Source organism: Canis lupus, chromosome 9 (assembly GCF_003254725.2).
Source record: "Canis lupus dingo isolate Sandy chromosome 9, ASM325472v2, whole genome shotgun sequence".
Lineage (NCBI taxonomy): Eukaryota > Metazoa > Chordata > Mammalia > Carnivora > Canidae > Canis > Canis lupus.
Window position 1 is genome coordinate 50,367,679 of NC_064251.1, and position 27,980 is coordinate 50,395,658.

The window sequence follows — 27,980 nt, forward strand, 5'->3', positions numbered from 1 at the left end:
CAGCCCCTGCCCTCAGAGCGGCAAGGATGGCTCACACTGTGGCTTCCCAGGGCAACCACCAAGAAGGAGCGTGGCACCCCGTGGTACTTGCTGTGGAGGCTTCTCAGAGCGCCAAGAACGGTTGGGTGGGGAGCCCTGGAGGGTCTCGCTGGGCAGGTGTGCCCTGACTGCAGCTCCTCCCTGCAGACTCCCTTCCCACCTGTCTTGTCCTCCTCGTGCCACCCTCACCTCAGGGGTCTCCCCCACTACCACCCTACCATGCAGCCAGTCACAAGGAGTGAAGTGACGCCTCCTGCCTCGCCCAGTTCCCGGATGCTGCACCATGCCTCTGGGGACACAGCTCTGGGGTTGGGGGTCTCTGCTTGGGGGTGTCCTCCCCACACCAACTTCCCCTCTTTGAAGATGGCTCCATTGCTCTCCTCAGCCAGCAGGGCTCAGGGTGTGAGGTCATGGGCACTCTGCACCTCCTTTGCTCTGTGGCCCCAAGCACGTCCTGGGTGGGTGGGCCACAGCTCTAACTGGGGAGGACTCGGGACTGGAAAGGCGAGTGGGCACCTGGACCACCTGTGACTTTGCCCAGTCAGGATAGACGCCACAGCCAGGTGAACAAGGGTCCCAACCTGCCACCAAGTGGCTGGCTGGCGCCATTGCAGGTGCTCGCATCACTGGCTAGGTCACCTTGCTTGTGTGCTTGGAGCAGGGTGGTGGCCCAGGCCCTTTGCACAGTGCAGGCTCGCTTACCCACATAAGATCCGTCACCTGGGGCCCCCCCAAAAGACCAACCTCCCCTCATCATTAGCACTAGTTCTGACACAGCATTCACTTGGCAGACTTTATTTTTTTGGGAAAAACAAAAAAATGTACCTTGGGTTGGAAAGGACCCACTGACAGCATGGCAAACACGTGTGAGCAATAAATATGCATGTACATTCAAGTATGTGGGGCGGCCAAGAAGAAGCCTGTGTTGTGCATCTGACCCCGCACCTGGGCCCCCACCCATACCCTTCGGGGCATGGCCCCTGGGCCCCAGGCTGCACTGCAGGTGGATGGGGGTCCAGCAGCCTCCCCATACTTGGAGAGCCACTGAGAAAGACCGAGGAGCCCAGCTGGGGCGCCCCCTGGGGAGGAGGCGCCCCTCATGCCCTAGGGGCTGTGCTGTGGGGCCAGGAACTCGCTGGAGGGGCTGGTGGCTGGCCAAGGCAGGGGCCTGCACGAGAGCTGTGGCCACAGCCCCTGGAGCGCTGGCCTCCTACCCTGGCCCGCGGGCCAACGTGGGCGTGTGGGCACCGGACCCTCCCCACAAGAAGGCAGTAATGTCATCTGCCCAGTGGAGGGCTGGGTGCTCACCTGGGGGCCCATTCCTGCTGTCCACTCCTGGTGTGGTCAGGGTGCTGACTTTGCTGCTGGCTGGTGTCCAGAACCAGGCCGCTGTGTCTCTGGGCTTTGGGGCTGGAGCCGAGGGGTGTCCCGGCTCAGCCCCACCCTTGCCTTCTCCCTGCTCGGGGCTGGATGCCAGCTGGGGCTGGGGGCTGAGTGCCCAGGGCATGGCGACCTGGCCCTGGCCTGGCAGCATGGCCTCGTCAGGCTCCAGGCTTTCTGATGCTGTGGCCCGAGGAGGGGTGAGGGGGCAGGGCCAGCATGTCTGCTCCGTCACCCCTGGGACCCCCTTTGGGAGGACAAAAACGTCCGTGTCGCTGGCAGACACCACAGCAAAGGCTTTAGAACGGCCCTCGGGGGCACAGGGGAGGCAGCTGTCTTCACATCTGCTGGGCGCTACGGAGGGATGGAGCTGGGCAGGGCGGGGAGAGGCCTTTGAGGGTTTGGGGACCAACAAGCAGCAGGCCGGACCCAGGGCGGGGAGGGGCAGGTCCAGGACTGGGGTGAGCCCGCACGCCCAGGGCAGCCCTGCCTGAGCCTGCCACCCTGGGAGGGAACAGCGTGAGGGCCGTGCCTAGCATCTGCACAGCGGGAAGGGCCAGAGGGTGCAGAGCCTGCACCCAGCCATGGCCTCCAGAGGAACGGGCTTCTCGAGGGGCCGTGGGCATCACAGGTGTAAGCCCCCTGGCCCCAAGTCCAGGAGTTGGGGTGGGGCCAGCCTGGCTGAGGCTATGGAGTCTTAGCTGGCACCAGGCTGGCACTGCTGCCGGGGCTCAGGGCTCCCATCCGCCTCTTGCTCTGGGCTCCCAGCAAGGTCCACCCGCTGCTCATCCATCCGCTTGGCCTGCACCCTCTGAATGAGGCTGAAGAAATCCTCATCGGGCATGGTGGGGCCTCGGGGCAGCACGTCAGGAGGCGGGCAGCGCTGGTCATCGATCCTGGAGGACTGGGTAGACAGACACGTGGGTTGGTGGTGTCGGAGGGCCCGGTGGTCAGCGGTCTCGGGGACACCACCTGGGCAGGGGCTGCTGATCTGGGCGGCGCCAGCTCAGGAGGGCTGGTCAGGCCACCTCGGCATCTACCGGTAAGACTAGCTCCGCAGGTAATGCCTTGACTCCGAGGCCTCTGGCTGGGCCCCCCGGGGTGAGGGCTGAGTGACTGCCGGGCATGGGGCTGCGGGGCCTACCCAAGACCACCACTGCGCCTAAGATCACCCGACAGTTAAGTGTTCAGGAGCTCGGGAGCTGGGGCACAGAGCTCTGCAGGGCACCCCATCAGGCCAGGGCGCTGGGACTGGGTGGGAGCTGTGGGGGCATTTGGGCTTCTGTGCAGGCTCTGGAGCAGAAGGGCCGGGAGCTGGTGCAGTTGCTGGACCATGCAAGCAGGGGGGTCAGAGGTGCAGGGGTTTGCCACAAGGGCCGGTTTTGAGGATTTTTGGACTCGCCCAGGGCTGCGCTTCCCTCTGCTCTGTGGGAACGAACGTCACATCTGGAAACCACACTGTCCCAGGCCAGCCATGGAGCTGCCCTTCTTGCAGCCTTTCACAGGATCCCTGACATCCCGTCCATCATCTTGTCCTGCCTAGGGGGGCAGGCAGCCGGACCCCACGACGAGGAGAGCCCTCCTGCCCTCCCGGCTTGGGGGTGCCATCTGGGCCAAGGCCACACCCTAGGGGGCCTGGCGCCCCCTAACTGGCCCCCCTGCCGGTAAGGAGCAGCCAGCCTGAGTATGTCCGGGTGGCCTTTGGGGCCCTGGGAGCAGGGCCTCAGGTCTGAGCACCCGCAGGCACCTGGCCACACCGGCTGAATCAGCCTGACAGAGACAAGCCGGAGCCCCCTGGGGCCGGGGTGGGCGGGGGTGAGCACCCAGCTTCCCCAGCCGCAGGCCCACCTGGCACTTGATGAGCATGTTGAAGAACTCATCCCCCGGCTCCTGGGGGTCCCCATCCCCGCGCAGACGACCCAGGTTGCTGTGGGTGACACGCAGCCCAGGCAGGCTGCCCACACTGGCACGCTGGTCGTCCAGCCGGCGGCTCTGGGAGCTGGCAATGAGGTCCAGCAGCTCCTCGGTCTGCGGGGAGGCCGTCAGCGAGGGCTGGGCTGCAGGGCAAGGCCGGGGGCCCACGGGCTTGATCAGGCCCGAGCCAGGCCTTCCCTCCACACTCTCGGGGGCGTGGGGCTCCCAGCGGTGTTGGGAGCCGGCCTCGGCTGTCCCTGCCACAGGCCCCACGTCCCCCCTCCCCCAGGGGGTGCTGAAGTGACAGGAGGGAGGCCTGGCTTCCCACGCCCGCTCTGCACCCATGACGCACCCTGACACTGCTTGTTCCGGAGGACGGGGATGATTACACGCTTCTCAGGATGCGGCTCTGGGCGAGGCGGGGGACAGGGAGCTTGTGGTGACAGGGGGCACCTCTGCAGCTGGTCTCCCCGCCCCTCAGGAGTGAGGGCTCCCGGGGCCACCAGCCTGGGGGCTGGGAGTGGGGATGGAGTGCAGCACAGGCAGCGCGTCCCCGGGGGCACTCACCGACCCTCTCCTCCGGGGTGGGGGCAGCTGTGGCCTCTGCAGCCCCAGGTTGGCCCTCCTCCAGGGGACAGCGCTGGTCATCCATTCGGCTGCTCTGGAACTTGCTCAGCAGGTCAAAGAAGCACTCCTCATCGGAGGACGGTGCCCGAGGGATACTCTGGGGGAGAGTGTCCACATTGGCTTGCATTCGGCCACAGGGGCCCCATGCGGGTCACCAGCCCCCCGCCCCCCCCGGGGGGGACTGTCCCACACTGTCAGCGCCCTGCAGTGAGCCCCTCCTGTGCCTACACCTCTGGGGCCTGGCACCCAGCACAGCACTCACCAGTGTCTGCTGAATGTGTGAGTGACCAGGCAGGAAGCCTCACTGGCTACTTTACACAGGACACTGGCCTGTGCTGGGACCCTGGCAGTGGTGATAGTGGCCCTGGGGCTGCCAGCACCATCAGGTCACATCATCAAAAGCAAGGAACCACAGCTGGGGGAGGTGAGGGCTCCTCTGTTCCACCCCAGTCCCACCCCTTCTGGAGATTGGTACCAGACCTGTGGGCAGGCCCAGAAAACAGAGCCTGTAGAGGCTGTGATCCTGGTGTGGGGTGTTCAGGCTAAAGAGAAGGTGTTCACATCCCCCAGCCTCCCCCTGCACGTGCTAGTGAGGTGCCCAAGGTCTGCTCTGGGGGGCTGGGGAGGGCTGACCTGGGCAACCTGCTAGGTCTAGGCAAGCCCCCCTGATGGGGCCGGGTAGGGGACGGGGGAATGAGAAGCAGGTGAGCAGGCCACTGGGCCTGCGTGAGTCCCAAGGGGCCATGTGACCTTGGGCAAACCCACTCCCACTCTGGGCCTCAGTTTACACATCTACACAGGGGAGGCTGGAGGTGGTGGTCTCTTGGAGCCCCCAGAAGGGCAGGGTCAGGGTGGGTCCCCCCAGCAGCCTCACCCCATCCGCATCCGGTCCAGGGCCCTGAGGGCTGACTGATGAAGGGGATGGCTTCCAGGCACCTCCCCTCTGATGCTAGTGTCCCCCACCCAGCCCTGGCCTGTCCACCAGTCAGCTGGGGGGGGCGGTGCTCCTGGGGTCGCTCAGAGCTGGGCTCATGGAGAGACCACGACAGCAAGATGTCACTACTGGGTGCTGGCTGACAACCTCAGAGGCCACTGTGGAGGAGGGTCCTGAGGCAGGGGAGGCTGCATGCCTCCAAGGGGCGGGTGGGGGACACTCCCCCAAACACGCCTGCCTTGGGCTCCCCAAAGGCCAAGAGCAGGTGGTAACAGCACAGCTCATGCATGAGCCACACCAGCTGGCCGGAGCTCACAGGACAGACCACACCCCTGTCCCACCAGGGCAGGCCTGGAGCCAAGGCTGGAGATAGTTCAGGAAGCCTCAACTCGCGGCTGTGCTGTCCCACGTCCTGGCCCAAGACCCCATGGAGCCCAGAGCGAAAGGAAAACTGGTGTCGAGGGCAGAGGGGCCCTGCGTCCCCAGGAGGGTGTGGGGTAGGCCCCAGCCCACTACAGGGGACCCCGGGTGGCCTGTGGCCAGCTGAACAGAGCCAGGCTGCTCCTGGAAGGGCGGTCACCCTGGGCTCCCGGCACTCCTCCCACCTGCCCTGGGCTGAGTTTGGGTTCCAGGGGCACAGCCATCTGCCACCACCTGAGAAGGGCCACGGCCTCCCTGGTCTGGGGGATTTGGGGCTGAGGCCACAGGAGCCTCCCACAGGGGGAGCTCTGGACAGCAAGGCCACCTGGGCCCTCGCAGGTCAGGCTTCCACCTCCCCTTTGCCTGGCTCTGGCTCCTTCTATCCCAGATTCTCCGAGCCCTTCCTGCTGGACTTCCAGCCAGGGGCTCGCAAACTCCCTGCACCCCCTGGCCCCGGGCTGCCCCTGCGCAGCCCTCCTGCCTGCTGGCCAGGGTGGGTGGTCCTGCAGCGGACAAGATGGGCAGCTGGGCTGCTGCAGGGGTGACAGCCCTAGTCCCAGGAGGGCAGCTGGGCTCTGCCCCCTGCCAGCGTCATGCAGGCCCCGCGTTCCCTGAGCCTCCGCAGAGGGGACCCCACACTCACGCTGGATCTGCCGCTCCCTGTGTGCTGTTCACGACCGCGTGGCGCCTGTGCTGCCCCCGTTAGCTCAGCGCTTAAATAGGCCCTGGGGGAGCGCCAGCCCCGCCCTGGCCCCTGACCCCCCCACGGCGCTCACTTGCTCGCCCGGGTTCTAGCGCGCACATGTAGACAAGTGCGCGCAGCACGCACACACACACACACACACACACACACGCGCGCGCGCACGCTCTGTAAACACTCAGATTATTTCCAGGACAAGGACTCCCGCCCGGCCTGGAGGGGCCCTGTCGGAGGGCCAGGGGGACGGAACCTATGTGGAAAGCTGTAGTTGGCTGACGGGCCGCCTTCCTTCCAGAGCCGGTCCGCCCGGGAAAGCCACCTCTCCTTTCAACCCCGACTCCCGAGGCTGGGGCCTCCTGGGCCGGGCGAAAAGCCAGAAAGAGCCGGCCTCTCCCACGGGCATGGGCCTCGCGGCCACTCCCCACGCAGCCAGAACTGCTGGCAGCCCCAGGGCCCTCGTGGCCCACCCCACCCCGTGCCGCTCGCTGTGGGGTGCTTTCCCCACCCAGGGCATCCAGGGGACCAGCCAGGAGGGGAGGACGGACGGCATGGAGACATCCCCAGGGCCTTCCTGTTGCGCAGAGCCCTGGGTGGTGGGAGGTCTGGCCGCGGGGAGCCGGGCCAGTGTCTGCGGGGCAGGGGACCAGCCTGGCACTGGGCTCCAGCCCCCCAGTGCGCCCAGGCTTGGGCTCTGCCACCAAAATTCCCTCCAGAGGCACACATGGCCTGGAGCCTGGTGGCGCTCTCCAAGGGGCTGCGCTGGGACCCCCGGCTGCACCATTCCTAGCTGGATGCCCTCAGGCTAGCTTCTGTGCTGCCCCATGCCTCACTTTCCCCTCCTAGGGCTCCTCTGAACGCAGTACTTGTGGCAAGCCCGAGCATATTTGCTAGAAGCCCCCCACCCCCGCCCCACCGTGGCGACAACAGGGACCTGGCCAGGGCCAGGTCACCAGTTGGGGGCCAAGTCACCAGCTGGAAAGGGCCTTCCTGTCCCAAAGCCTGCTGCAGCTCCCTAGTGTTTGAGGGGCCCCCTGCCAGATCCTTTCTAGGTGGATGCTGACCTTTGGGGCTGACCCAGCCCCACCCCCCAAGTCCTGCCCGGGTGGAGGGCCCCAGGCCCTTGACGACGCCCAACCACACCATCTTAGACCCCAAACCCCCATGTGATGGGGACAGTGGCCCCACCGTGCTCACCCCTCACTCCACGGACACGACTCTGGCTGGCAGGCTGAGGGGCAGTGTGAGGGCTGGCAGAGGCCCTCCAAGCCTGGCGGGGGAGACGGGCACACAGCAGCCGTGTGGGGCTAGGCATACCCAGCACGTGCCCATGCTGGAAGGTGCTGATTAAGCCATTGGAGGAAACTATTTTTAGAGTAATTCCCAGAGATTTGGAGCCCAGTGCATGGGGTGGGGTGTTCTGGGCTGACCTCTGAACCTGGGCTCCGCTGCCTTCTAAACCCCAATGGCTTCCAGCAGCCCAGACAGGCCAACCCTGCCTCCTGGACACAGAGGGACACTGGCCAGGCAGCAGGAGGCCCATCCCTCTGTCCCCCATCAGCCTGTACCAGGGCAACTGGCGGGGCCCGGGGCCTGTGCTCCCCCAAGGCTCCCCCAAGGCTGCCCTGCAGACCTTCACCCACAAGGCCTCCGGTCCAGTTTCTCTGTGGCCTGGGCCTCACCAAGGCCGGATATAACTGATGGAACGCTGTTTCTGCACCAAGTGCCCTGTGCCCTGCGCTCAGTGGGCCTGGGGATGACACAGGACCGTGTGGCCTCTGCCCCTGGGGGTGGCCTGGCCTGGCCCAGGTCTGCTGCACGGGATGGCATCCCAGGAGAGGTCGCCTACCGTGCGAGGCACCTGCACCCGGACGTCCGCGCTGTCCAGCGGGGAGTGGCCGCCCTCTCGGGGCCTCTCGGTAGCCTCCAGCCCCTCCTGGTACTTCCTGCTCCTCATGGGGAGAGGGAGCATGTCCCTGCCCGGCCCCCGCCACTCCCCCACCTGGTGGCTGTCTCCATTCTGCTCCTGGGGAGGGGGAGGAAGGCCAGGCATGGGCGGGGGTGGCCAGTAATCCCGAACCGACGCTCCCCGTCCCAGGACCCCAGGGAGGCTGGCAGATGCAGCGGCCCTGACCCACAGACACACACCTGGGCACTTGGGTGCCAGATGAAGACAGGGCCTGGGGGGAAGGAGAGGTAGGGCTGGGGCCTGGAGGAGCTAGATGGCTGACCCCACGTGGAGCAATGAGTGACCACGGCAGCCCCAAGCCTCGTCCCTCAACAGACTTCCCGATGGGCACCTATGCCTGAAACCAATCCACATCGGAGGAACCAGAAGCTCAGAGAGGTTAGCTCATCCCCTGGGGCTACACAGCACCTACCTCTGGCAGGTACAGAGTGGACCCGGAGCCCTACCCTGCCTGGCTTTGGTGGGGGGTTTGCCAAGGCCTTGCTGGTCCACTTGTAACAGCTCGGCTTCCCCATGAGGCAGAGTCTGAGGGGGCAGGTAGTAGACAGGAGTGGGGGCCGGCCAGGACTGGGAATGTGGCTGGTGGGACCCTGAGATGAAGTGGGAGGGGACAGGGCCTGTGGGGGCTTCTCTGGGGGCCGATGGCCGGTCCAGCGTCTCCGGCTGTGGAGGGTGCCTTGGTCACTGGTGGCGGGGATGGGACACAGACAAGAATAGGGTGGGTGGGGGCAGCCCTGCAAGCCCTGCACCAGCCTCATGAACCCAATGCCCGTGCTCAGCCTCTAACTGCGGACGGCTGCCCTCTAGCCCTGGGGCCCCAGCCGTCCGTCCTCAGCCCACTCACCCGCTCCAGGGGGAGCCTCAGCAGGCCCCAGGTCTCTGCACTCAGCCTCTGTGTCCTCTTGGGCCTGGCACCTGAAAGACAGTGGGCCTTATCAGCCTGGCACTGACCCCTGGCCAGGAGGTGGGCTGGCAGGTGAACCTCCCACTTCACTGTCCCCCATGGAGGCAGACACCGTATGCAATGTCCGCATGACCCTGTACCCCTGGGCTGGACAGGCAGCCAGGCCTGGCCTTGGTGCTCCCCACAGGTCGTGTCTGAGCTCCTAACCCAGGCCTGGCTTCCCCACCGGCCTCAGTGACGTCCTCTCCTGGAATGCTTTCCCTACCTCCATGCAGATGGGGCCTCACACCCCGATCAGCTGCACTCAGTTCACCCCTTCATCTACACGCATGGGGGCAGCCAGGTCCTCCCCGGAGCTAAGCGCCCCTCCTGCTGCAGACACGTGCTGGGTATAAGAAGGCATGTGCGAGGCCTCTGGTGCTGGCAGATGCTCCAGGGTCCTGTCTCGGCACCACCGCACCTTGAACCCATGTCCCACCCATCACACAGGACCTGCAGGTGTGCAGCTGGCCATGCAACAGGAACCCATGGAAGCATTTTACAGCGCCTGGCACATTGTGCACACCCACAGGCTGCATCGTGAGGAAGGCTTGCCTTCTGTGGCCACCCCTGCACTACACTGAGCTCCACATGTGACACTAAGCCGCCCTACAGACGCCTGCAGCAGACAGTATGGGGTGTGCACCCCAACCCCACCCTGGGCCACACCTGCTGCCTGACATCTGGTCCCCAAGGGGAAGAGGAGCTGGTTCAGGAGCACAGGTGTTCAGACTAGCCCAAACCAGATGCCCCAGGCTTCCTAAGAGCTGGGCAGGTGTCCAAGGGGATGGTGCGGGTAGCCGAGCCCTAGTCCCTGTCCTGACCTCCAGGTTCTGAGAATGCTACCCCCTGCTCCCCACTCTCCAGAGGCCTTGGGTGGAAAAACAGTGATGATCGGAGAAGGGGCGTTGGTGGCTGCTGTCCCAGGTGGCCAGCTCCAGGAAGCATCAGTGGCCCTGCAGGTCCGGGACCTGGGGCTGTCCGTCCCTCCCACTCCCCCCTCCCGCTTCCCTTCGGCTGAGGTGGTCAGTGCCAGGCCTGCCTCTGCCCACTGCAAACAGCCTCTGGCCGGCAGCCTCTGGGCACACAGCCTGACTGTGCTGTGAGGCCAAAGGAGCTGGAGCAGGGCTCCCCGCAGCCCAGCACCCCCTGGAGCAGACTGGCAGCTCTGAGGAAACTGTGGGATCATCCAACACCAGCCGGGGCCTGGGCACCACCCAGCCCTGGGAGTAGTTTGGGGACAGTGGGGTGGCCCTGTCGGGACCGGCAGGACTATGTGCTGGCCCTTTACTCACCGCGGCCGGTGACAGGCCAGCTCCATCTCCCGCCATGGGCAGGCTGGCTGCCCCCTCACACCCAGGGGCATATTCAATTTCCCCACCGGGTCCGTGGGGCCCCGTCTGGCTGGACGGTCCGGCCCAGGCTGTGGTGGAGGCTGAAACGCCCCTGTGACGCACAGCATGTGTCCGGCTCCAGGGCGGGTCCCCCCAGGGCCCCCTGAGCCTGGCTAAATGCACCCTCTGTCTGGATGGTATGCTGCCCTCACTGCAGCATTCAAGCCAGAGCAATGCTAGCGGGCTTCCCGTCCTGCCCACCCCGAGAGTGAGGGTGAGGTCTGGAAACTTCCCTGAGCATCACCCCACTCCTGCTTGAGTCTGACCGGCTCCCTCGTCATTATCATTGCTTCTGTTCCCAGCAGGCTCGCGATGCGCCCCCCGCCCCTCCTATGTGCAGCCCGGCACACCTGGGCCGGGCAACCCGGCTTCCTAACTGCTGGGCTGTGTCCTTCCAGCTCCTCCTACTGTCCATCCATCCCAATGTCCAGGATCCCAGCTGCTCTGCCTTCGGAACGAATCCAGAATGCGACCCCTTCTCACCTTGCTGGGATCTGAGCCTGCCTCCCTGTTCCTCCCTTTGCCCCAGAGACACGCCCACAGGGCCTGAGTGGGATCTTCTTCCTCTGCTCACCCTGCGGGGGGGGGGGGTAGAGGGGGGACTGACACGGGGAGGGGCTCAGCCCTCCCAAAGCTCTTCCCAGCTGGGCTTGTGCAGGCCCCAGGGTCTCTGCAGAGCTGTCTTCCATCTAATTTCAGGCTCACTCCCTCCTCCCCTTCAAGTCCTTGCTCACAAGTCACCACTACTGAACGAACGATTGTGTCCCCCATGTCCCAGGCTGAAGACCCAAACTCCAACGCACTGACACCAGGAAGTGCAGCCTTGAGAGGTTATTGGGGTGACCCCAGGTCACGAGGGTGGCCCCAGTGTCGAGGTGAGTGCCCTTATGAGAAAACACCACAGAGCTCCCACCAACCCCAGGCCCCCCACTCCATCTGTAAACCGGGACCCCATCGTGCTGGCCCTCTGCTCTTGGGCCTCTGGCCTCCAGAACTGTGGGAAGTAAACATCCATATGGTTAAGCCACCTGGTCTGTGGTGTTTCATCCGCAGCCTGAGCTCACGGGGAGTGGCCCCCACATGGCCACGCACACTTGCACCCAGCCTCATGGCCATTCTTTCCTCCCAAACAGCCATAGCCTCTTATCTGTTCACTAAGGTTCACCGCACACTTGTCATCTCTGGCCACCTTCGCTGGACCCACTCCCTGATGACCAGCAGGTAGTGTTTCCTGGCGCTTATCTATGGGGCCCTGTCCAGGGCTTCCAGGAACTGTCATGTCTGACTGCCCTCCCAGGACTGTGGATGCTGGGGCTCAAGAAAAGTGATCACCAGCCAAGGTCACAGGGCATGGAGGGGCAGAGCCAGGGTCAGGATGTGGGAAGTCAGGCCCACTTGGCAAGCTCCAGGAGGTTGAGGCAGGAGCGGCCAGAGAAGGGACAGACACGAGGACAGTCCGTGTGTCCCAGTGCCTGGCCTGTGAACAGACTGCAGGATAAATGCCAAGTGTGGATGGATGGTGAGGTGTCTACTCCCAGGGAGTGCCCTTATCCCTGCCAGGCACTATCCTCAGGACAAGCAGTGGGCCCAGTTCCCAGATGGGGACAATGGGGCACAGCTGGGGCAGATCACCAGGTCAGCTAGTTAGCAGGAGACCTGGAAGGACTGACCCAGGCCCAGGCAGCAGTGGCAGGGAGGGCCCCCGCCCACCCAGACTCCTTCTGGGGCCTCTGCTGGGATGAGGGTTGCAAGGCTGGTGAGATCCACCTACAAACTGAGCCATAGCCAGTTCTGGGTTCTCCAGCCGCAGAAAGGGCCCTTGTCTTTATCAGGACAGGGGGAAAACCCCTCTGGGTCCGGCCTTGGGCTAGCCAGCCAGGCCCCACCCACCGCGGCCCCACCCTCCTCGCTGAAGCTGCGCTCATCCTCTGGAGGCCTGGGCCTCCTCCCAGGGCCCCAGAATGTGAGCCCCACTAACACGTCTCCCAGGGCTCCCCTGGCCCCTTCACCTCTCCCCAAGACTGACAGGCTGTGCACATACAAGTGCCCCCCCATACCCTCCCCCGCGCCGTGAGGGTCAGTTTTCAGGCTCGTTTCTGGACACTGGGCCAGGCTACCACCCCACTCCGTGTACACCCAGTAAGTGAGGCTCACCTGGGCCGGGGTCTCCTGAAGGGCCACCCAGACTCAGGGCACCTCGCTGCCTCCAGCAGTTGCATAGGCGGCCCGGGGCCCCCACACCAGCCTCCATGGGCCTGAGTGGGTGGCTCCGGAGGACAGCCGGCAGCCCAGCATCTGCGGGCAGCCTGGCAGGGAGGGGGCTTCCGGGAGCCCTGGCTGGGAAGGGTCTGGGTGTGGGGTGGACAGAGCCTCCTTGTTCTCGTGATGTACCCGCCTTTCCTCAGCTCCGAAGGAGGATGGCAGGAGAGCCCCACGGGAGCCTATCCAGAAGCCCAGGCCAGCCCTGCCCCCCCTTGCTGCTGGGCTCCTCCAAGGCCAAGGCCGAGGCGTGCAAGGCCAGGGGCTCCAAGCAGAGCCGCCCACGCTCAGGAAAGTCCTGCCCCTTGAGCTCTCCTCCATCCCATCCCCTTCAGCCACAGCACCCCAAAACAAAGGTGGCTGAAGATCCCAGAAGCCTCGCATCCTCACTTCTGTCCTCAGTCTGGGGGCGGGGGGTGACTCATGTGCCCCATTTCCCAGGACAGGCCATTCCTAGAAACCCACAGAAGCCCTGCTGTAGCCCAGAGCTACTTCCCTGGCCTCGTCCTCCCCGGCCTCATCCTCAGCAGGCCTGGAGGGCTCCTGGGGCGGGGGCAGGGCAGGCACCCCTGAGGAACACAGCCACAAGGGGATTCGGGCCAGACTGCCCCCAAACTCAAAAACCAGAGGTCGGGGTCCATGCAGGCAGGGAGGGGGTAGCTAGCCCCCAAGCGGAGCCTGCCCCACCCTACCCACCTACAGCAATTTGGGAAGCCAGCTCAGGGTGCCCACCCCACCCCTCCCCAGGCCCCGTACTTTTTATCCATTTGCTCTACAAGGAACATTCTGTCCTTGCGTGCCCCTGTGTGCCTGACAATGTTGACTGTATGGGGCAACCAGCGGCCTGTGAATGAGGTCATTATAGCTGCCTTGTCTCCTCCCGGGCCTCACCTGATTAGCACCCTGAGCACGAGCAGGGCTCTAGGCCTCTCTGGCTACTGCGGCCCCTAGGCCCAGCCCTCAGCCTGGAGCCAGTGGAGCTCTAAATCAGGGGCAGCAAGTGGCCCTCTCCTCCTCCTCATGCGGGCCACAGTGTCACAGGGTGATAAACTGGGGGGCTCAGGGTGACTATGGGCCCTCACTGCCCCAGCGACCATGAAGCCCTGGCCTGGAGGCCTCACATCCAGGCCACATGTTTCCCACACTGTCCCTGTCCCCTGTACTTTCCAGTCCCGATTCCTAACTTGCCCTGGGGGAACAAGCCCCTCCCTCTGTGCCCTGAGCACCCTGGACACCCAGTCACCCTCCACCCCCACGGGGAGCTCCAGGGCAGGGCGGAGAAGTGGGGCAGAGGCAGACACCCCCAGGGAAGGGGGCTTACCACCTTTACTGGGCAGCTCTGTCAGAGAGTCTCCTGTCGGGGGGCAGAGCCCACCTCCTAGTAGACTGCCAGAGACCAGCACTGCCCCAAGGCCCACGTACCCTGGGTGGTCCTCCTGCCATGCCCCTGCCCACCCAGCCTGGGGGCTCACCTTGGGCCTCGTAGCCAGCCAGGTCCGGTTTCTCTGTGGCCGCTGGGCTGGTCAGCCGGCCCAGCACCAGCTGTAGCTGCGCCACGTTCATGCGGGCGGTGAGCTCCCCATTGCGGTCCCCGATCTAGAGCCAAGCAGGGCCAGGTTAGCGGGCAGGTGGGCTGGGAGGCTCCTGTGGACAGCCACTGAGCCTCCAGCCTCCAAGGAAACTGGGCCTCACTACGCCTCAGGGGTGGAGGCTGGGTGTTTGTCCCTGGGTGAGGGGGGCCACGTGGGCCCCCTTCACACCCCGGGAGCACCTGGGGCCTCAGGCAGCCAGCCTTGTGCCACGTGGGGCACTCCTTCCTGAGCACCCGCCCAAAGGTGGGTGGCCTGCCCCAGACTCCACCTTTCCCAGTCTCTTGAGCCACCCATGCACCCCGCAGGCCCCTAGCTCAGAGCAGAGGCTCAACAGGAGGGCCCTGTCACAGAGGGGTGATGTGCACTGCCCAAGAACTAGCGGGGGGTGGGGCGTGGCTGGACCTCCAGTGGAGCTCTGGGGGCGCGGGTGAGGGGGAACATGGGGGCCAGCCCTGCTGGTGGCCCCAGGGGGACTCTTCTGACCCAAGCTTCCCTGTTCCCCCTACCACTTGGGCTCCTATGGGTCTTGCCCACTCAGGCTTGGGGCTATGGTGGGTCAGGGCAGGCACTAGGCGTGTGCTGGAAGGAGGTGCCACTGGGGCCCAAGGAGTGTAGGGCTGAGATAAAGACCCAGGACACAGGAGGCCACCTGTAATGGCCCTGTGATCAGGGGCTGCGCTGACCATAGTGGGAGGGTCCTGCGTGGACAGGCCCTCAGAGACCCTGTCCCATCCCTAAGGAGATGTCCAGCTAGGGAGTTGCAAAGGAGGGGCCCCCAGGGGCGGCCATGCCTTCGTGCCCTGGGCTGCCTGTGGCAGGTCATTTCCACCTTGGCCCGGCCCAGTTCCATCAGGGACAGAGGACGTGGTCAAGGGTCGGCCCACAGGGAATGCTAACACTCTAGGGGTGCAAACAGGGCCCCCTCCCCTGTCGCACCCCCTGGCTACGGCAGAGAAGCAGCCACTAGGCCTCTGAGGGCAGGGCCAGCGTGCAACAGCCTGGAGAGGATGAGGAGGAGTGCCGGCAGGAGCCCAGAGTGCACGGAGGCACCTAGCCTGGTCCAAAGTGGGCCAGGCAGCGCCTGGAGACCTCCAAGGGCCGCTAAGGCACTGGCTGGGGAGGGCAGGAGGGCGGGCCTGGCTTACCTCCTGGGAGATCTCCAAGTGCTTCTTGGCGAAAGTTAGGGCCTGCGCCGGGCTCCCCATGGACACGTAGGCATTCCCCAAACTCCAGCACGCCCGGCCCTCACCCACTCTGCCAGGGTGGGACACTGAGTTCACATCTGTAGCCCCCAGGCCCGCCAGCCCACCCACCAGCCCCCGGTTTTCGGGCCCATTGTGACAGGAGCAGAGCCGGCAGGCCTGGGGCTCCTGCGGGTCTCGCTTGTCCCCTACCAGCCAGTGAGGCTCTCCTCCACCCTTGGGTGTGGGGGCAGGAGGTAGGGGCAGTCCCTCAGGTCATCAATCTTTCAATTAAGGTGAAAAATCACAAAACATAAATTTAACCACTTGGGCATGTGCTCAGCTCTGTGTGTACTTCTGATCCACAGCCGTCACCATCTAGTTCCAGAGCGCCATCGCCCGCCAGAGCAAGGGCCAGCCACTTGGAGCCTCCCAACAGAGTAGCCTGCCAGCAGCCCCTTTGCCCCTGCCCTGGCCGCCCACCCCACACCCATGCATATAGGATACTTCTGTGTCTCCTGAGAGACTGAGGCTACGCAGACACGGGGTGCTCAGGGGGCTGATCCCCAACCAGCCTACCCTGACGGTCACCACAGGTGGCCAGCCGGCACCCACCTGGTCTCATGCGGTCCCACTCGGGACGGCATGGCCCAATGGCAGAGGGAGGCTGAGGCCAGGCAGGCCGTCCTGCTCGGAGAGGCCTCCTGGTGCTCGGCAGCAGGGCAGGGCCACGCTGAAAGCAGTTTGCAGCTCAAGGACTGTCTGGAGGCCTGTGGGCCAGGCCTGACCCCCACCCCCCATTAACCTGTCAGCCAGTTCCTGGGCGATGAGCAGGTGCCGCAGGTGGTACTCAGCTGCGCGCTCGTAGTCCTGCAGCAGCGTGTACGTGTTGCCCAGGCTGTAGCATGCCTGTGCCTCCACTGCCTGGTCCTTGAGCTGCCGGGACAGCTGCAGTGTCTTCCTGCAGAGAGGACAGAGGGTCAGTCCCAAATGGAGGGGGCGTGGCACTGTGCATGGCCCTCATCTGAGGGGTGGGCAGTGGGCGATGCAGATGCAGCCCACCTGCTCTGTGACCTCAGCCCCAGGATCCCACCAGAGTCTCCATAGAGGGCTGGGGGACAACACAGCCCAGCCCGGGCTCCTGATTCAGGATGGTAAAGCTCAGCCCGGGACCTGGGGCCGATGACCCAGTCTCTACATGGTGGCCACCGCTCTGCAGATGGTTCACAGGGCTCCCCGGGCACAGGTCAGGGACTCCCAGGAGCCCACATGGTCCTGACCTTCTGAGTCCGTACAAGGATCATACGTGCACTCAGAGCTATCGTGGGGAGTAAAGACATTTTGGGGGTTCCCCCCCACAGCTAGCATCAGAAAGCCCCGAGCTGTGGCCAACTGTGTCCCCGGCACACAGTGGCCTCTGCCAGCACGTACCAAGGGAAGGGGCTGTGGTGCTTTCTGCCCTTGATAGCCCTAGGACACAGGCCAGAACCCCCCACCTGGCCCCCGGGCTGGGCAGGTGGGGGCGGGCAGGGGTGGGGGTGGGTGGGGAGGTGGGCAGGGGTTGGGGGGCAGGCCTGCCTACTTGTAGTACTCGGCGGCCACGTCAAAGCGCCCCAGAAAGATGTGGGCGTTCCCCAGGTTGCTGTAGGCCCTCCTCTCGGCTGCCTTATCTCCGAATTCCTTAGCAATGGCCAGGCGCTGAGGATACAGACCCAAGGCTGGGTGGTTACAGAGTAGCCGCGGGACCCGATGTGGATGACAGACGCACAGACACGGTGGCTGGGGGCCCCACAGTGCACTCACCTCCTTGTGGAAGGCTGTGGCCTCCATGAAGCTGCCCAGCAGGTAGTGGGTGTTGCCTAGGTTGCCGTAGGCTCTGCCCTGGGCCGCCCGGTCACCCAACTCCTTCACCAGGGACAGATTCCTCCTGGGGGTCGCATCCATCTGAGCTGTGTCCCTCTCAATGCCCGGGAAGCAGGGGCCCTGTGACCCACCCGCCTAGCCTAGAGGGTGACGGACAGGTGTCCTCTGCTCGGTTCCTCCCAGGAGTGTGCCCCAGAACGAGGGCCGCTCAGGGTGGGCCCCCCAGCTCTGGTGCCACTGCCAGCAGGTACCATGAGCTCCAAGGCCTGCATCCGGGGCTCGCCTGCCCCACTCTGGTTTTCAGGGGCAAGGTTCTCCCACCCACGAGGCTTGGCCGATGTCCCTGCCCCCCTTCCAGCCATGTGCTTTCTAAACGCCACCCATGGCTTCTGCTTGGTGCTTTCCCTGCTTCTCTGCACTGGGTGGGGGACTGACGCACAGGGAAGCGGCAGGAGGCTTGGTGCACTCCCCGCAGGCCCTGAGGACGGGGCCAGTGGGGGGGTGGGGAAGGAGAGTCAACTGGCCAGCACCACGCGGGCTTGGTGGAGAGGTGATGGGGTGGACATGGGTGCTCTGGGCCTGGGCCAGTGGCAGTGGCCCGGGAAGCGCCAGGAGAGCGTGGACAAAGCCCGGTCCGCTGGTTCTGCAGGTGCCCCTGTCCGCCCCACTCACTCATAGAACTCGGAGGCTCTGCGCAGTGGCTCCCGGACGTCGGGTGGCAGGTGCCCGGGGTCCTGGGCAGCATTCCAGGACAGCTGCTTGCCCTTGGCGTGGTAGACGTTGCCGATGTTGTACAGTGCCCTCGCCTCCCCGACCTGAGGGCAGCACCGACATTGGGGGGACCCACAGACACAGCCCCAAAGGCAAGTGTGGATGCTGAGGTAGGCCTGGGGCCCCAAGGAGGGGTGGGGGTGCTGGCACGTGACTGCCATTCTGTGGACAGAGGATGAGGCAACCAAACGACCCTGGGACCGACTCAGCAGAGGAGGTGCAGCCACATCCGGTACCCACAGCCCTCAGTCTCTGCCGTCAGGGTGGCCAGGCCTCTGTGTGGTGCCAGGGGAAGGAGGGCGCTCCCAGCCGGGCCCGGTTGCCATGAGATACGACGTGGGGCAAGCCATCATGTTTCCTCGTCTGTGCTTATGTCACAGGGTCATGGAGGGAGGTTACTGAGTGGGACAGCCTAAGGTCTGGCACAGAGCTAGGCCCAGAGCGACTCTATCCCCAGCTGCCACGCCACCCTGCCTCCCTCTGGAGCCAGACTGGGAGAGGTCGGTGAGAGGAAGAGTTGACATGGGGGATGGGGAGCTAGGGACTCAGCCCTGCAGTGTGTCAGGGGTCACTCTTCCATCCTCCTCCCATGAGGCCCCGGGTCATGGGGTTGGGAGGGGCAGCTGCCCTGGAAGCTGCTGACCCACCTTGTCCCCCTGCTCCTGGGCGATGTCCAGGTGCCGCTGGCAGCAGACGACGGCCTCGTCAAAGCGGCCCAGGACCTTGAGCGTGTTCCCCAGGTTTCCACTGGCCTTGGCCTCCCCCATGCGGTCACCGATGGTCCTGGAGGGCAGGGGGCAGTGTGCGGCCAGGCCAAAGGCCAGGCTCAGGATGCTGCGGGCTGCAGGAAGCCCAGGTGAGGGTAGGGGAGGCCTGGCAGGACCAGCCCTGGGCCGATGGGGGCCATGCTGGGCTGAGGTTCTGGGGTGGGTGGGGAGGGCCCCTCGGGTCGGGAGCCCTGCTTGAGCAGGGGAGGGTCACTTCTCTGCTGGGCCCAGCCTGCCACTGTCAGGGCCTGGGGAGGTGCCCGGATGGAACCCGGGAGAGCCATGGGGCCCGGTGGTGTGAATAACTTCTGACAGGCTGGTTGGGTGTCAGGGGCCGTCAGGGGCTTGCTGGCCAGGGAAGGGCCTGTGGGGCACCCACTGCCCACGTACAGGAGGAGCAGAGCGTGTTCCAGGGCAAGAGCAGCTCGGGCCCAGGCCTGGAGGCCAGAGAACAGTGAGGCCTATGGAGCCCACACACAGGTGTGCATGGGGTTCCGGAGTTGGGCAGGCGGACACGCTGGGAACACGGGCCGACAGAGAGACAACATGCGCTGCCGGGGGCACTGTGCGGTCCTCCCCCCCCGCCCCGGGGTCCTGGGCACCCTGAGCTCCCCAGACACACGCAGGGCACCTCACCGGGCCAGCAGCAGGTCGTGCCTGTGGTACTCCAGCGCCCGGCCGTACTCCTTCAGGTAGAAGTAGGCGTTGCCTAGCTGGCTGTAGATGGCACTCAGCGTCTTCAGATCCTCGGTGCCCACCTGCACCGCTGCCTCAAAGAAGGCCGCGCCCGCCTTGAAATCCCCAGCCTTGCAGAGACGCTCCCCCTCCAGGGCAAGCTCCAGGCACGAGGCCTCCATCCTGCGCGCAGGGGACACAAGTCACCGCCCACCTCTTGCGTGGTCCCACGGGGCCTTTGTGCTCCCTGCCCAGGTGTCACCAGGACCACGAGGCCCTCGGGGAGCGGTGGCCCCCTCCATCCCTGTGCACACAGTCGGAAATGTCTTTGGAGGACTGCCTGGAAGCGAGTGCCAGCTCCAGTGCTGTGCCTGTCCCCAGGTGGGCTCACTTGTGCCCCAGCTGCACTGCACACCCCTCACGCTCCCGGGGCTCAGCCCAGGAAGAGGCATGAGTCTGTGACCATAGCAAGACCCTCAGGCCACGGTGGCCACAGCCTTCAAGAAGTCTCGGGCACCTGGACGAGGGCCCCCCAGGCCTGGGGCCACGTCCCTCCTCCAGAGCAGCCACAGCAGCCCGTGGCAGGCCCTGATTCTCACCCAGGACAGCCGAGGCCTTGGGAGATTCAGAGAAAACTGGTCAAGGCCACATGGGCAGGAGCTGACTGCATCCTATGTCCTAGGGTGGGCCCGCCCTCCAAGGTCTCTATGGGCAGCTGGGGGCTCAGCCATCATCTGTCCTCGCCTCCCATCCTTCGGGGGCATGGCTGTGTGGGAGCCAAGGGTCAGCCAGCCCCACAGGCTAAGTGCTCAGCTGGCCACCTCCCAGGTCTCCCCATCCCCATGGCGCTACTGCAAGAGGACATGACAGGGCCCATCCCGGGATGGACGACCCCTGGACCCGTGGGAAACTGCTCCAGGTTTCTGGCCCTGAACCCAGCCCAACTGCAAGAGCCCGGGGTTCCATGGGACAACCAGTGCCCTTGCTGGAGGCTTCCTCTCCCGACCTTTGGGCAGGGGCCTCAGAGAAGCAGCCCCTTACCCTTAGGCCCTGCTAGCCCCCAAGGTGGGGTCCAAGCCCCCCAGCTATTACCTGGGCCCTGCTCACTGCGGGCCCCACGACCCCTGGGCCTTGGGTGAGCTGCCCCAAGGACAGGGCTGTCAGAAGAGCCTTGTGTGGGCAGTCACTTGATCAGGCTGGCCCTGGTTCCAGCTCTCCCTGCTGTGGGGTCCCGGGTAGGACACATCACCACCTAGAACCTCGGTCTCCTCCTCTGCCCTATTCCAGCTGGTCCTGTGGGTTCCAGCCTCAAGGCCTGGCACATTGCCCTGCCCTAGGGTGGGAAGAGTGGGGCTCCAGGCTGCAGGGCACCCAGGCAGGTGGCAGGAGGGGCCCAGTGGCCACATACATGGCCCTGGAAAAGTGAGAGACACGTTCTGCATGGCCAAGGGCCAACCCCAGTCACCGGGGTCCAGGGAAAGCCTGCAGGGTAATTCAAGGTGTCCACACCAAATTGGCCATGTCCCCCCAGTGACCAGCAGTTACTGGAGGAGAATCACACATATCCTCTCAACAAACAAATCTGCCCACAGCCATACTTCTCAGCCGTTTTGCCCACATAGCCTGCTGATACAAACCAGAGTGCCCTGTCCACCTGACTCCCACATCGTCAAGAAAATGGGCACTTTACACATTTCCAAAAAGACGGCGTACCAAACAGCCCCACACCACACGGACTCAGGGCTCTCTGTGGGAGGTCTCCGTCACAGTGCCCCTGGCCCAGCCTGGACTCCCCAGTGGAGAGTGGGCTCCAGGACCTGGCGTTGCCCTGCACCCTCCAGACTCAAGCAGAGCCTGGGTGGCCTCTCGGAGAGCTGGGGTCCAGGGTCTCGGCCTCCTACCCACCACACTCTGGGAAGGTACATCGGATGCCATATGGCAGGAGCCCCCAGCAGCCATCCCCTGGCCTGGCCACCACCGTGCAGACGGCTCCTTAACTAAGGGCGGCTCGTCCTCACCCAGCTGGCACTAGCTCTCTGATGCGGCTGAGTGATCTCTCCTCCCAGGTGACTTGGGAGGACGGGGGCCTGGAGTCTGACATTGCTGGGTCCTGAGCCCAGCACACCCTGCTGGCTGACAGACACGACTGGGGGAGTGGCCTCCCCAGCCCAGCGTTCCTGCCTAGACATGTGTCCTTACCATCACCGTGGGAGAGGTTGTGTCAAGGGCCCAGGGGCACAGTGAGGGGGTGCCCAACACAGCATCCTGAATCACATACGGGCAGGTCCCACACGGGCCCAGCAATGTGAGGAGGTGGCAGGCAGGTGTCCTCCACTTGGCCCGAGACCCTCCAGACCCTGACCTCCACGGCCCCTGCCCCACTGCCCACCGCACCTCTTCCTCCGCAGGTTGCGCATCTTCTGCACATGCAGCCACAGCTCCAGGCCCACGGGCAGTAGCAGGGGGCGGGGACGGGGGGCGCCATACACCACCTTGCAGACAGCCTTCTCTGCCAAGCTCAGGGCCACAGGCGGGGTCTCCGTGGAGGCAGCCGGCATCTTGGGGCTCCAGGCCTCCCTCCAGGCCTGCCGACAACTGCCCCACCCGGGCTGCTGGCCCTGGGGACGTGCCCGCCTCGTGGTCCCCTGCCTCCACCCACCCCAGAGTGGTGGGCCAAAGGCTCTGGCTTCCAAGAGACCCCAGGTCCTTAGGCAGGGTGTCTGGGGCCTCCAGCAACTGAGATGGATCAAGGGATCAGGGCAGCTCAGAGCAGGGGATCAGCATCGTCAGCAGAGAGGGCAGGTCTGGGTTGCAGGGGGGGTGGGGCGCGGGGTGGAGACTCTGCCAGGCCACTTGCCTGGCTTGGCAACGGGCACTGGGGCAGCAGAGGCCTCCAAGGCTCTGGACCCTGGGAAGAGGAGGGGGTACAGCTCTGAGATCAGAGGGAACTGGGGAGCCAGGTTGGGCCCTGCTCCCCAAAGCTAGTCAGAGCAGAGCATATGGAGGAACCCGAGTCAAAGGGCGAGTGCGAGGCCCAGGGCAAAGGCCATTCCAGAGATACAAAGTCAAGGCAGGTGCCAGGGCCAGCGCCAGCTTCAGCTCTGTAGGCCCTGGCCACTGGGCGGGGGGGGGGGGGCAAGGGGGGCCTGGCAGGTGAGCACAGGTGGGAGGACCTGGTCCCAGGCTGCCAGCCTCACCAGGCCCTATTCCCAAGAGTGTCCCGACCAAGCACCCTCCTCCCTGCCCCGAGGCTTCTCCGATGCTGCCTGTCTACCCCTCAGGACGCCTGTCCACTCCTCAGGACAGCTCAGGTACAGGGCAGGGCCTGCATCACCTCCTTTTTATCCAGCTCCTATTAACAAGCTGGGCCCCCAACCCTGCACCCGCACATCAACACTAGGCCCCCTACTCTGCCTCCCAGGACCCGCCTGAACTGCAGGCTACCCTCTCCCTACCCTCTCCTGTCTCCCCTGAGACGTGCCCAGCCTGGCCAGGCCCAGGACCCTGCTTAGTGAAGAAGATTCTGGGGCCTCTGTCTCCCCACACCGCCCCTGCAGGCCTGTGGGTATTGGTCCTATCTCCTGGCATTGCCCGTGTACCCCAAGGACATGCTGGTCTGCAGCCACCCTGGACCACTCACTCCAGTGCCGGTTTGTGGAGCTGGCCTTCCTGCCCACTGCCTCCACGTCCCCGCTGCAGGGCTGCCTGGAGCCTCCAGACGGCCTGTCCACCCCAAGGGCCACCAAGAGCCCTATCCTGGGGGCACGGGACCCTCTGCAGGTCTGGGCTGAGCTGGCCAGAGATCTCAGGGCCCCAGCAGCCTCACCACCCTTACCCTGGGAGGGACAGCCTTCCCACCTGGGATCTGTCATCCAGGCTACATGGATGCCTCGCGGGTGACCCGCAGTCCTCCACCTGCCCAGCAGAGATTAGACCCCACACCTCTGGGACTGGTCCGTGGAGGTCCTGCCCCAGGGGGACCAAATCCCCCTGCACCGATCCACCCTCATGCTGTGACTGCCCAATGTGCCCTTCCTTGCAAGGGCCACCAGGCCAGCTCTTCCAGTGGCCAGACCACAGTGGCCAGGATGCAGGATACTGTCTGCCAAGCTCCTGCTGCTTGCCCGCAGGCTTACCGGTTAATAAAATGGTTATCGACTCCCCAGGGGGCCGGCCTTACTATTCTGGCCACCACATTAAGCCCACACCCTTTTAGCCTGGCCTTGGCATGCAAGACAGCATCCCAGGAGAAGCCATCAGCCCAGTCTCACTTGGACCAAACTGCTCTGCTCTCCTTCAGGGCCCCTGTCCCCACTCGTCTATCCCACAGACCCTACACAGTCCTCCAGCACTACGCATCATGGGTCTCCAGGCCAGGCCCCCAGCTCCCACCACTTGTATCCCCCTTGGCCCCATTCTCTGCTAAATGGATCCACTGTCCTCCCTCTCCAGGGATGTCACCCCCAGACTGGGCCATTGAGCAGATGCTCCAGGTCCCTGGCTCACCCCATCCCACTGCCCCCAAAGCAGAGCCACCCTGACTCCCACATGGAAATTTCGGGACAGCACAGGGCGGGGAGCACAGTGGGACAGGTATTGCTGTGGGGGGACATGAGTGTCACCTCGCTTAGGAAAGCACCTGAGGGTTGTCTTTCCAGGGAGCCCTGGGGCCAGGCCATTATTCCCCAGAGGCCCTACCAGGGCCAGTGCCTGCAGGCACCTGTGGAAGGAGGTGCGTGGGGATAGGTGGATGGCAGGGTGCCCGACCTGCTCCTGAGGACACTCCTGTCTGGCCGCCTTATGTCTGGGGCACTCCTCTAACATGTCACCCCACAGTGGGGGTGCTCCCCATTCACTCTTCCCTCCCCAGTTCCAGAACACTCAGGTGCTTACCTGAAGGGAACAGGGAGAGGACCACCCAGGGCCTCCTCACTTTTAGGGACCTCTTGGCCACCTGCCCACCCCCTGTACCACTTCCCCCAGGCCCATAGGCCCCTCCCTCCCAAACCCCTGCTCCCAGCAAGTGGGCCCAGGGGCATAGAGCAGAATTCTGGGCATTAACGGCCTCACCTGCCTCTGTCTCCCTGACCCAGTACCCTCCCCAGGGCCCCATCTGGGGGCTTGTTGGGCCCATGGGCACACTCAGGCTCGAGTCCCTCTCAGAGTGCATTCCAAGCCCATGTCCCCCAGACCCCTGTGTCACCAGGCAGGAATCTGGCATGGGAAGAGAGCCAGGATGCTAGGCCCAGCCCAGAGGTCCCCACAAACAGCCATTGGCAGAGTAGTCAAACCAAGTAGATCCTGTCATGGGGCATCCACAGGCCGGGCTCCCTGCACCCCTCAGCTGCCCTGCCACAGGTGGGCTCCCTGGCCCGATGACCCTCTGACACCTTCCTCCAGCCCCGAGCCACTGTGGCCCAAGGATGCTGGACTGAGGAAGCAGTTCCCTCCTCTCTAGCTAAAGGCCCCCACCCATCCAGGATGCCCTCACACATGGCTCCCCGACTCCCATCCCTGCCTGCCAGCCTCCCAAAGCCAGCTCTGAGCAGGCACTGCCCTGCCCACCTGGAGCTGTGGCTACACAAACTCCCTAGGGGTGTCCTTACAGGCCATGGAGGGCTTGGGGCCATGCACCCCAAATCTATGTCAGGCTTGCCCCTTTGAGCTCAACTCAGGTCTCAGCTTGCAAGGATGTCAGGCTGGGCCCAGGGCATCTCCGGTATCCCCTCAGAGCCTGTCCCTGCCCAGGACAGCTCCGCTAGGGTCCTGTCTGGCGTGTTATTGCTGGGCCCCGACCCCAGACTCCCAAGCCAAGATGCTGGATGTGGACATGAGCATGATGCGGCCCCATGCTCAGCTGTGCAAGGTCTCCCAGGACTAAAGCCCCGACGCACATGTGCGCACACATGGCCGGGAGCTGCCCAATCAAGTCCTGCCATTCCCACAGGGGTGCTGGGGGGAGATCCTCAGGGCCGGCTGCCAGTGTCAGCTGCCAGCAAACCCACCCGCACACCCCCGCCCCCATGGGGCCCAGCAGCCAGGGCTCGGCACTCAATCCTGGGACCACACAATGGAGGCTGTGTCTCTGGCCAGTCGCACAGAGACCGAGGTGGGAGGAGTGGCAAGGCCTCCTTTTCACTCGCCACTAGGGCCTCACTCTGCAGGGTGAGGGTGGGGGGGGGGTGGCGCCCAGCAGAGGTTTGCTGCTGACACTCTGCCCAGCTGGGGCTGGAGGATCCTTTTAGGCAAGGCAAGGCCCTCAGGAGGCTCAGCAGCTGGGGAGGCTGCCAGGTCCCAGGATGATGGTGTCCGTGCGAGCTGGGGACAGGTCAGGCTCCCTAGAGGCAGCCAGGCCTGCCTGTGGGAGTTGCCACCAGCGAGTGGCCCCTGCCCAGCACTGGTGCTGAGTGCTGGACTGGGCCTGTGCAGTCCCTGGCGCAGTCTGTTCCCCTCAGAGGACCTTGTGTCCGCCCGGGGCCGGCACATGGCATCACGGTGTGGAACACCCCGGACGGGCCCGGAGTCACCAAGCAGGCATGCACTGCAGGTGGGCAGGGCCACCCTGTCATCCCTGACGAGTGCGGAGCACAAAGCATGGACCGCTGGCATCATCCATGAATCTGCCCCGAGGCAGGTGCGTTTTCAGGCAGGCACACACCTCACCTGGCTGGCTGGCTCTGCAGCCTGGATGCGAACCTGCGGCACCCCCCCCCAACCCCAGATTCCTGGTGGGTCCTCGGGGGACAAGGCCCCATCCATGATGAAGCCCGATCCCTTCAGCCATGCTGCCTCCTGAGAACCCAGACCAGGGCAGTGGGGTGGTGGTGCCCAGCTCGGGGGAAGCTCCTGGCAGCCCCCCTCCACACACCTGCTGTGCCAGGCCACCCAGCTGTCAGGAGCACAGCTGTAGGTCTCCCGCCCCCTGTCCCAAGGCGCTGTGCGGGTGAGGGGGGTCCAGCCAGCAGCAGCCCATCCCAGCCAACCACCCCGACCCCCACCAGCCCTGGACTCAGAAGGGCACAAGCCCCGGGGGCCCCAGGGCCCCCACCCTCCGCGCCCACCCCCCTGCGGCCCTGCCCCATCCCTGGCTCCCCCGCCCCGCACCCCTCCTCCCCCGCGCCTCCGCCGCCAGCCCGCAGGGAGGGCGCGTCCCCGCCACGTTGTGCGCCCGCCGCAGCCTTTGTTCGGGGCCTGCCGCCTCTCGCCCGTCCCCGCGCACCCCGCCGGCCCCGCCCGGCCCCGCAGGCCCCCCCGGCCGCCCAGCCTACCTGGAGTAGAGGCGCCGCGCCGGGCCGGGCAGCTCGTCGGCGGCGGACGGGGCCGGGCCGGCCATGGGGCCGGGGTCGCCCAGGGCCAGGGGCGCGCACTGCCCCGCTCGCGCCGCCCTGCGCCGGTCCCCGTCGGCCGGCACCGTCAGTCCGTCCGTCGGTCGGTCCACCCGCCCGCGGGAGGCGCCGAGGAAGTGATGCGCGCGGGGCGCCGCCCCTCCCGCCGTGGCCGTGATGTCACCGCCGCCCGCGGGGGGGGGGGGAGGGGGCGGGGCCTCGGAGCCAGCGCGCCCCCCGCCCCCCGCCCCGCCCCGCCCCCCCCCCCCCCCGCCCGCGCCGAGGGCAGAGCTGCGGGGACCCGCGGGCGTCGGGGCGCAGTGCAGCGGGGCGGCCTGCCCACCCGCTCCAGGGACCGTTTGAGGCGCCCTGCCTTGACTTGGCAGGCAGCCAGCCCCCCTCGGTCATCCGCTGCCCTCCCGCCATCCTGCTGTCCAGCCCCAACTGCCCACTCCTTCTCCAGGCTGGTGGTGGGAGGAGGGGCGCTGGCCATGGGAGATGACCCCCTGCCTCCTTTAGAGACACCTGGGGACCTGGCGACAAACTGCCCGCTCTGTGCCCCGTGTGGACTCCCTGGTTTGGGAGCACCCAGGGAGCCAGGGGATGGACACTTACCAGGGCCTGTGTGGCCCGGACTGGGCAGCCCCCCAACTGTTTCTCACCCCTGAAACCTGGGGTCACCCCCTCACCCTCCCAACCTCGGTCTTACGTGTGCAATCTGGACGGCTCTGAGGACCTGGAAGGACACTGGGCCCACCCCCCCACACCCCCCCACACCCCCCCCCAGCCACCAGCCCATACCCAGCACCCCAGCGCGCGATCTCTCCTCCTCTGTGAACGCCTGGGAGCCCTGATGGCTGAGACCTGACCCTGCGGCCTCCTGGCCACCCACTCGTGGCTCCGCCGGGCCTTAGGGCACTTTTCCAGGGCAGTGCCTGACCTAGGAATGGGCACATGGCAGGCCCTCAGGGCACACCTGGGTCTCACCCAGTTCCTTCCTGCAGTTCTCAGTCCTGGTGCCGCCAGAAGACTCCAAACCCTGGCAAAGTCACTGAGGCCTGACGGGACAGTGCCAGCTCCGGGAGCAGGAAGTGGGCTCCCTGCCTCGGGAGCTCTGCGGCCCCTCCTGGGGGAGCCGCCCCAAGGTCAGGGAAATGCCAGGGCCTCCACACCGGACCCTCAGCAGAATGCAGCCCACAGGCAAAGGCAAATGGCAACAAAAATAAACAG

At 65.3% G+C, this 27,980-nt stretch overlaps 1 protein-coding gene across 8 annotated transcripts; it reads right to left on the bottom strand.

Moving 5' to 3' along the window:
* Positions 1-818: 818 nt before the first annotated feature.
* GPSM1 (G protein signaling modulator 1) lies at positions 819-27,890 on the bottom strand. Of its 8 annotated transcripts, none has more exons than XM_049114335.1 (14): positions 27,738-27,890; positions 19,387-19,608; positions 18,631-18,766; positions 17,885-18,027; positions 17,153-17,276; positions 16,932-17,047; positions 16,155-16,310; positions 15,314-15,422; positions 14,049-14,172; positions 8,825-8,895; positions 7,861-8,037; positions 3,901-4,057; positions 3,268-3,476; positions 819-2,323 (listed from the first exon to the last, which is right to left on the bottom strand). In XM_049114335.1, exons 2-14 carry the CDS (start codon positions 19,605-19,607, stop codon positions 2,117-2,119), a joined length of 1,950 nt encoding a protein of 649 aa, XP_048970292.1. In that variant the 5' UTR covers position 19,608; positions 27,738-27,890; the 3' UTR covers positions 819-2,116. The 8 variants fall into 8 exon arrangements, with proteins under 8 accessions (XP_048970292.1, XP_048970291.1, XP_025331580.1 ...); XM_049114334.1 differs by having other exon boundaries at positions 27,727-27,879; XM_025475795.3 differs by lacking the exon at positions 27,738-27,890 and adding an exon at positions 26,694-26,873.
* Between the last annotated feature and the right edge of the window lie 90 nt (positions 27,891-27,980).

Bases quoted from the DNA above. Each gene is read 5' to 3' on its own strand.
- GPSM1 (XM_025475795.3), bottom strand. From the start codon at position 26,758: ATGGCCGGCCCGGCCCCGTCCGCCGCCGACGAGCTGCCCGGCCCGGCG. The intron at 18,767-19,386 runs GTGAGGTGCCCT...CCTGCCCTCCAG, and splicing joins CACGACCTGCTGCTGGCCCG to GACCATCGGTGACCGCATGG. The intron at 14,173-15,313 runs GTAAGCCAGGCC...GCTTGGCTCTAG, and splicing joins ACTTGGAGATCTCCCAGGAG to ATCGGGGACCGCAATGGGGA.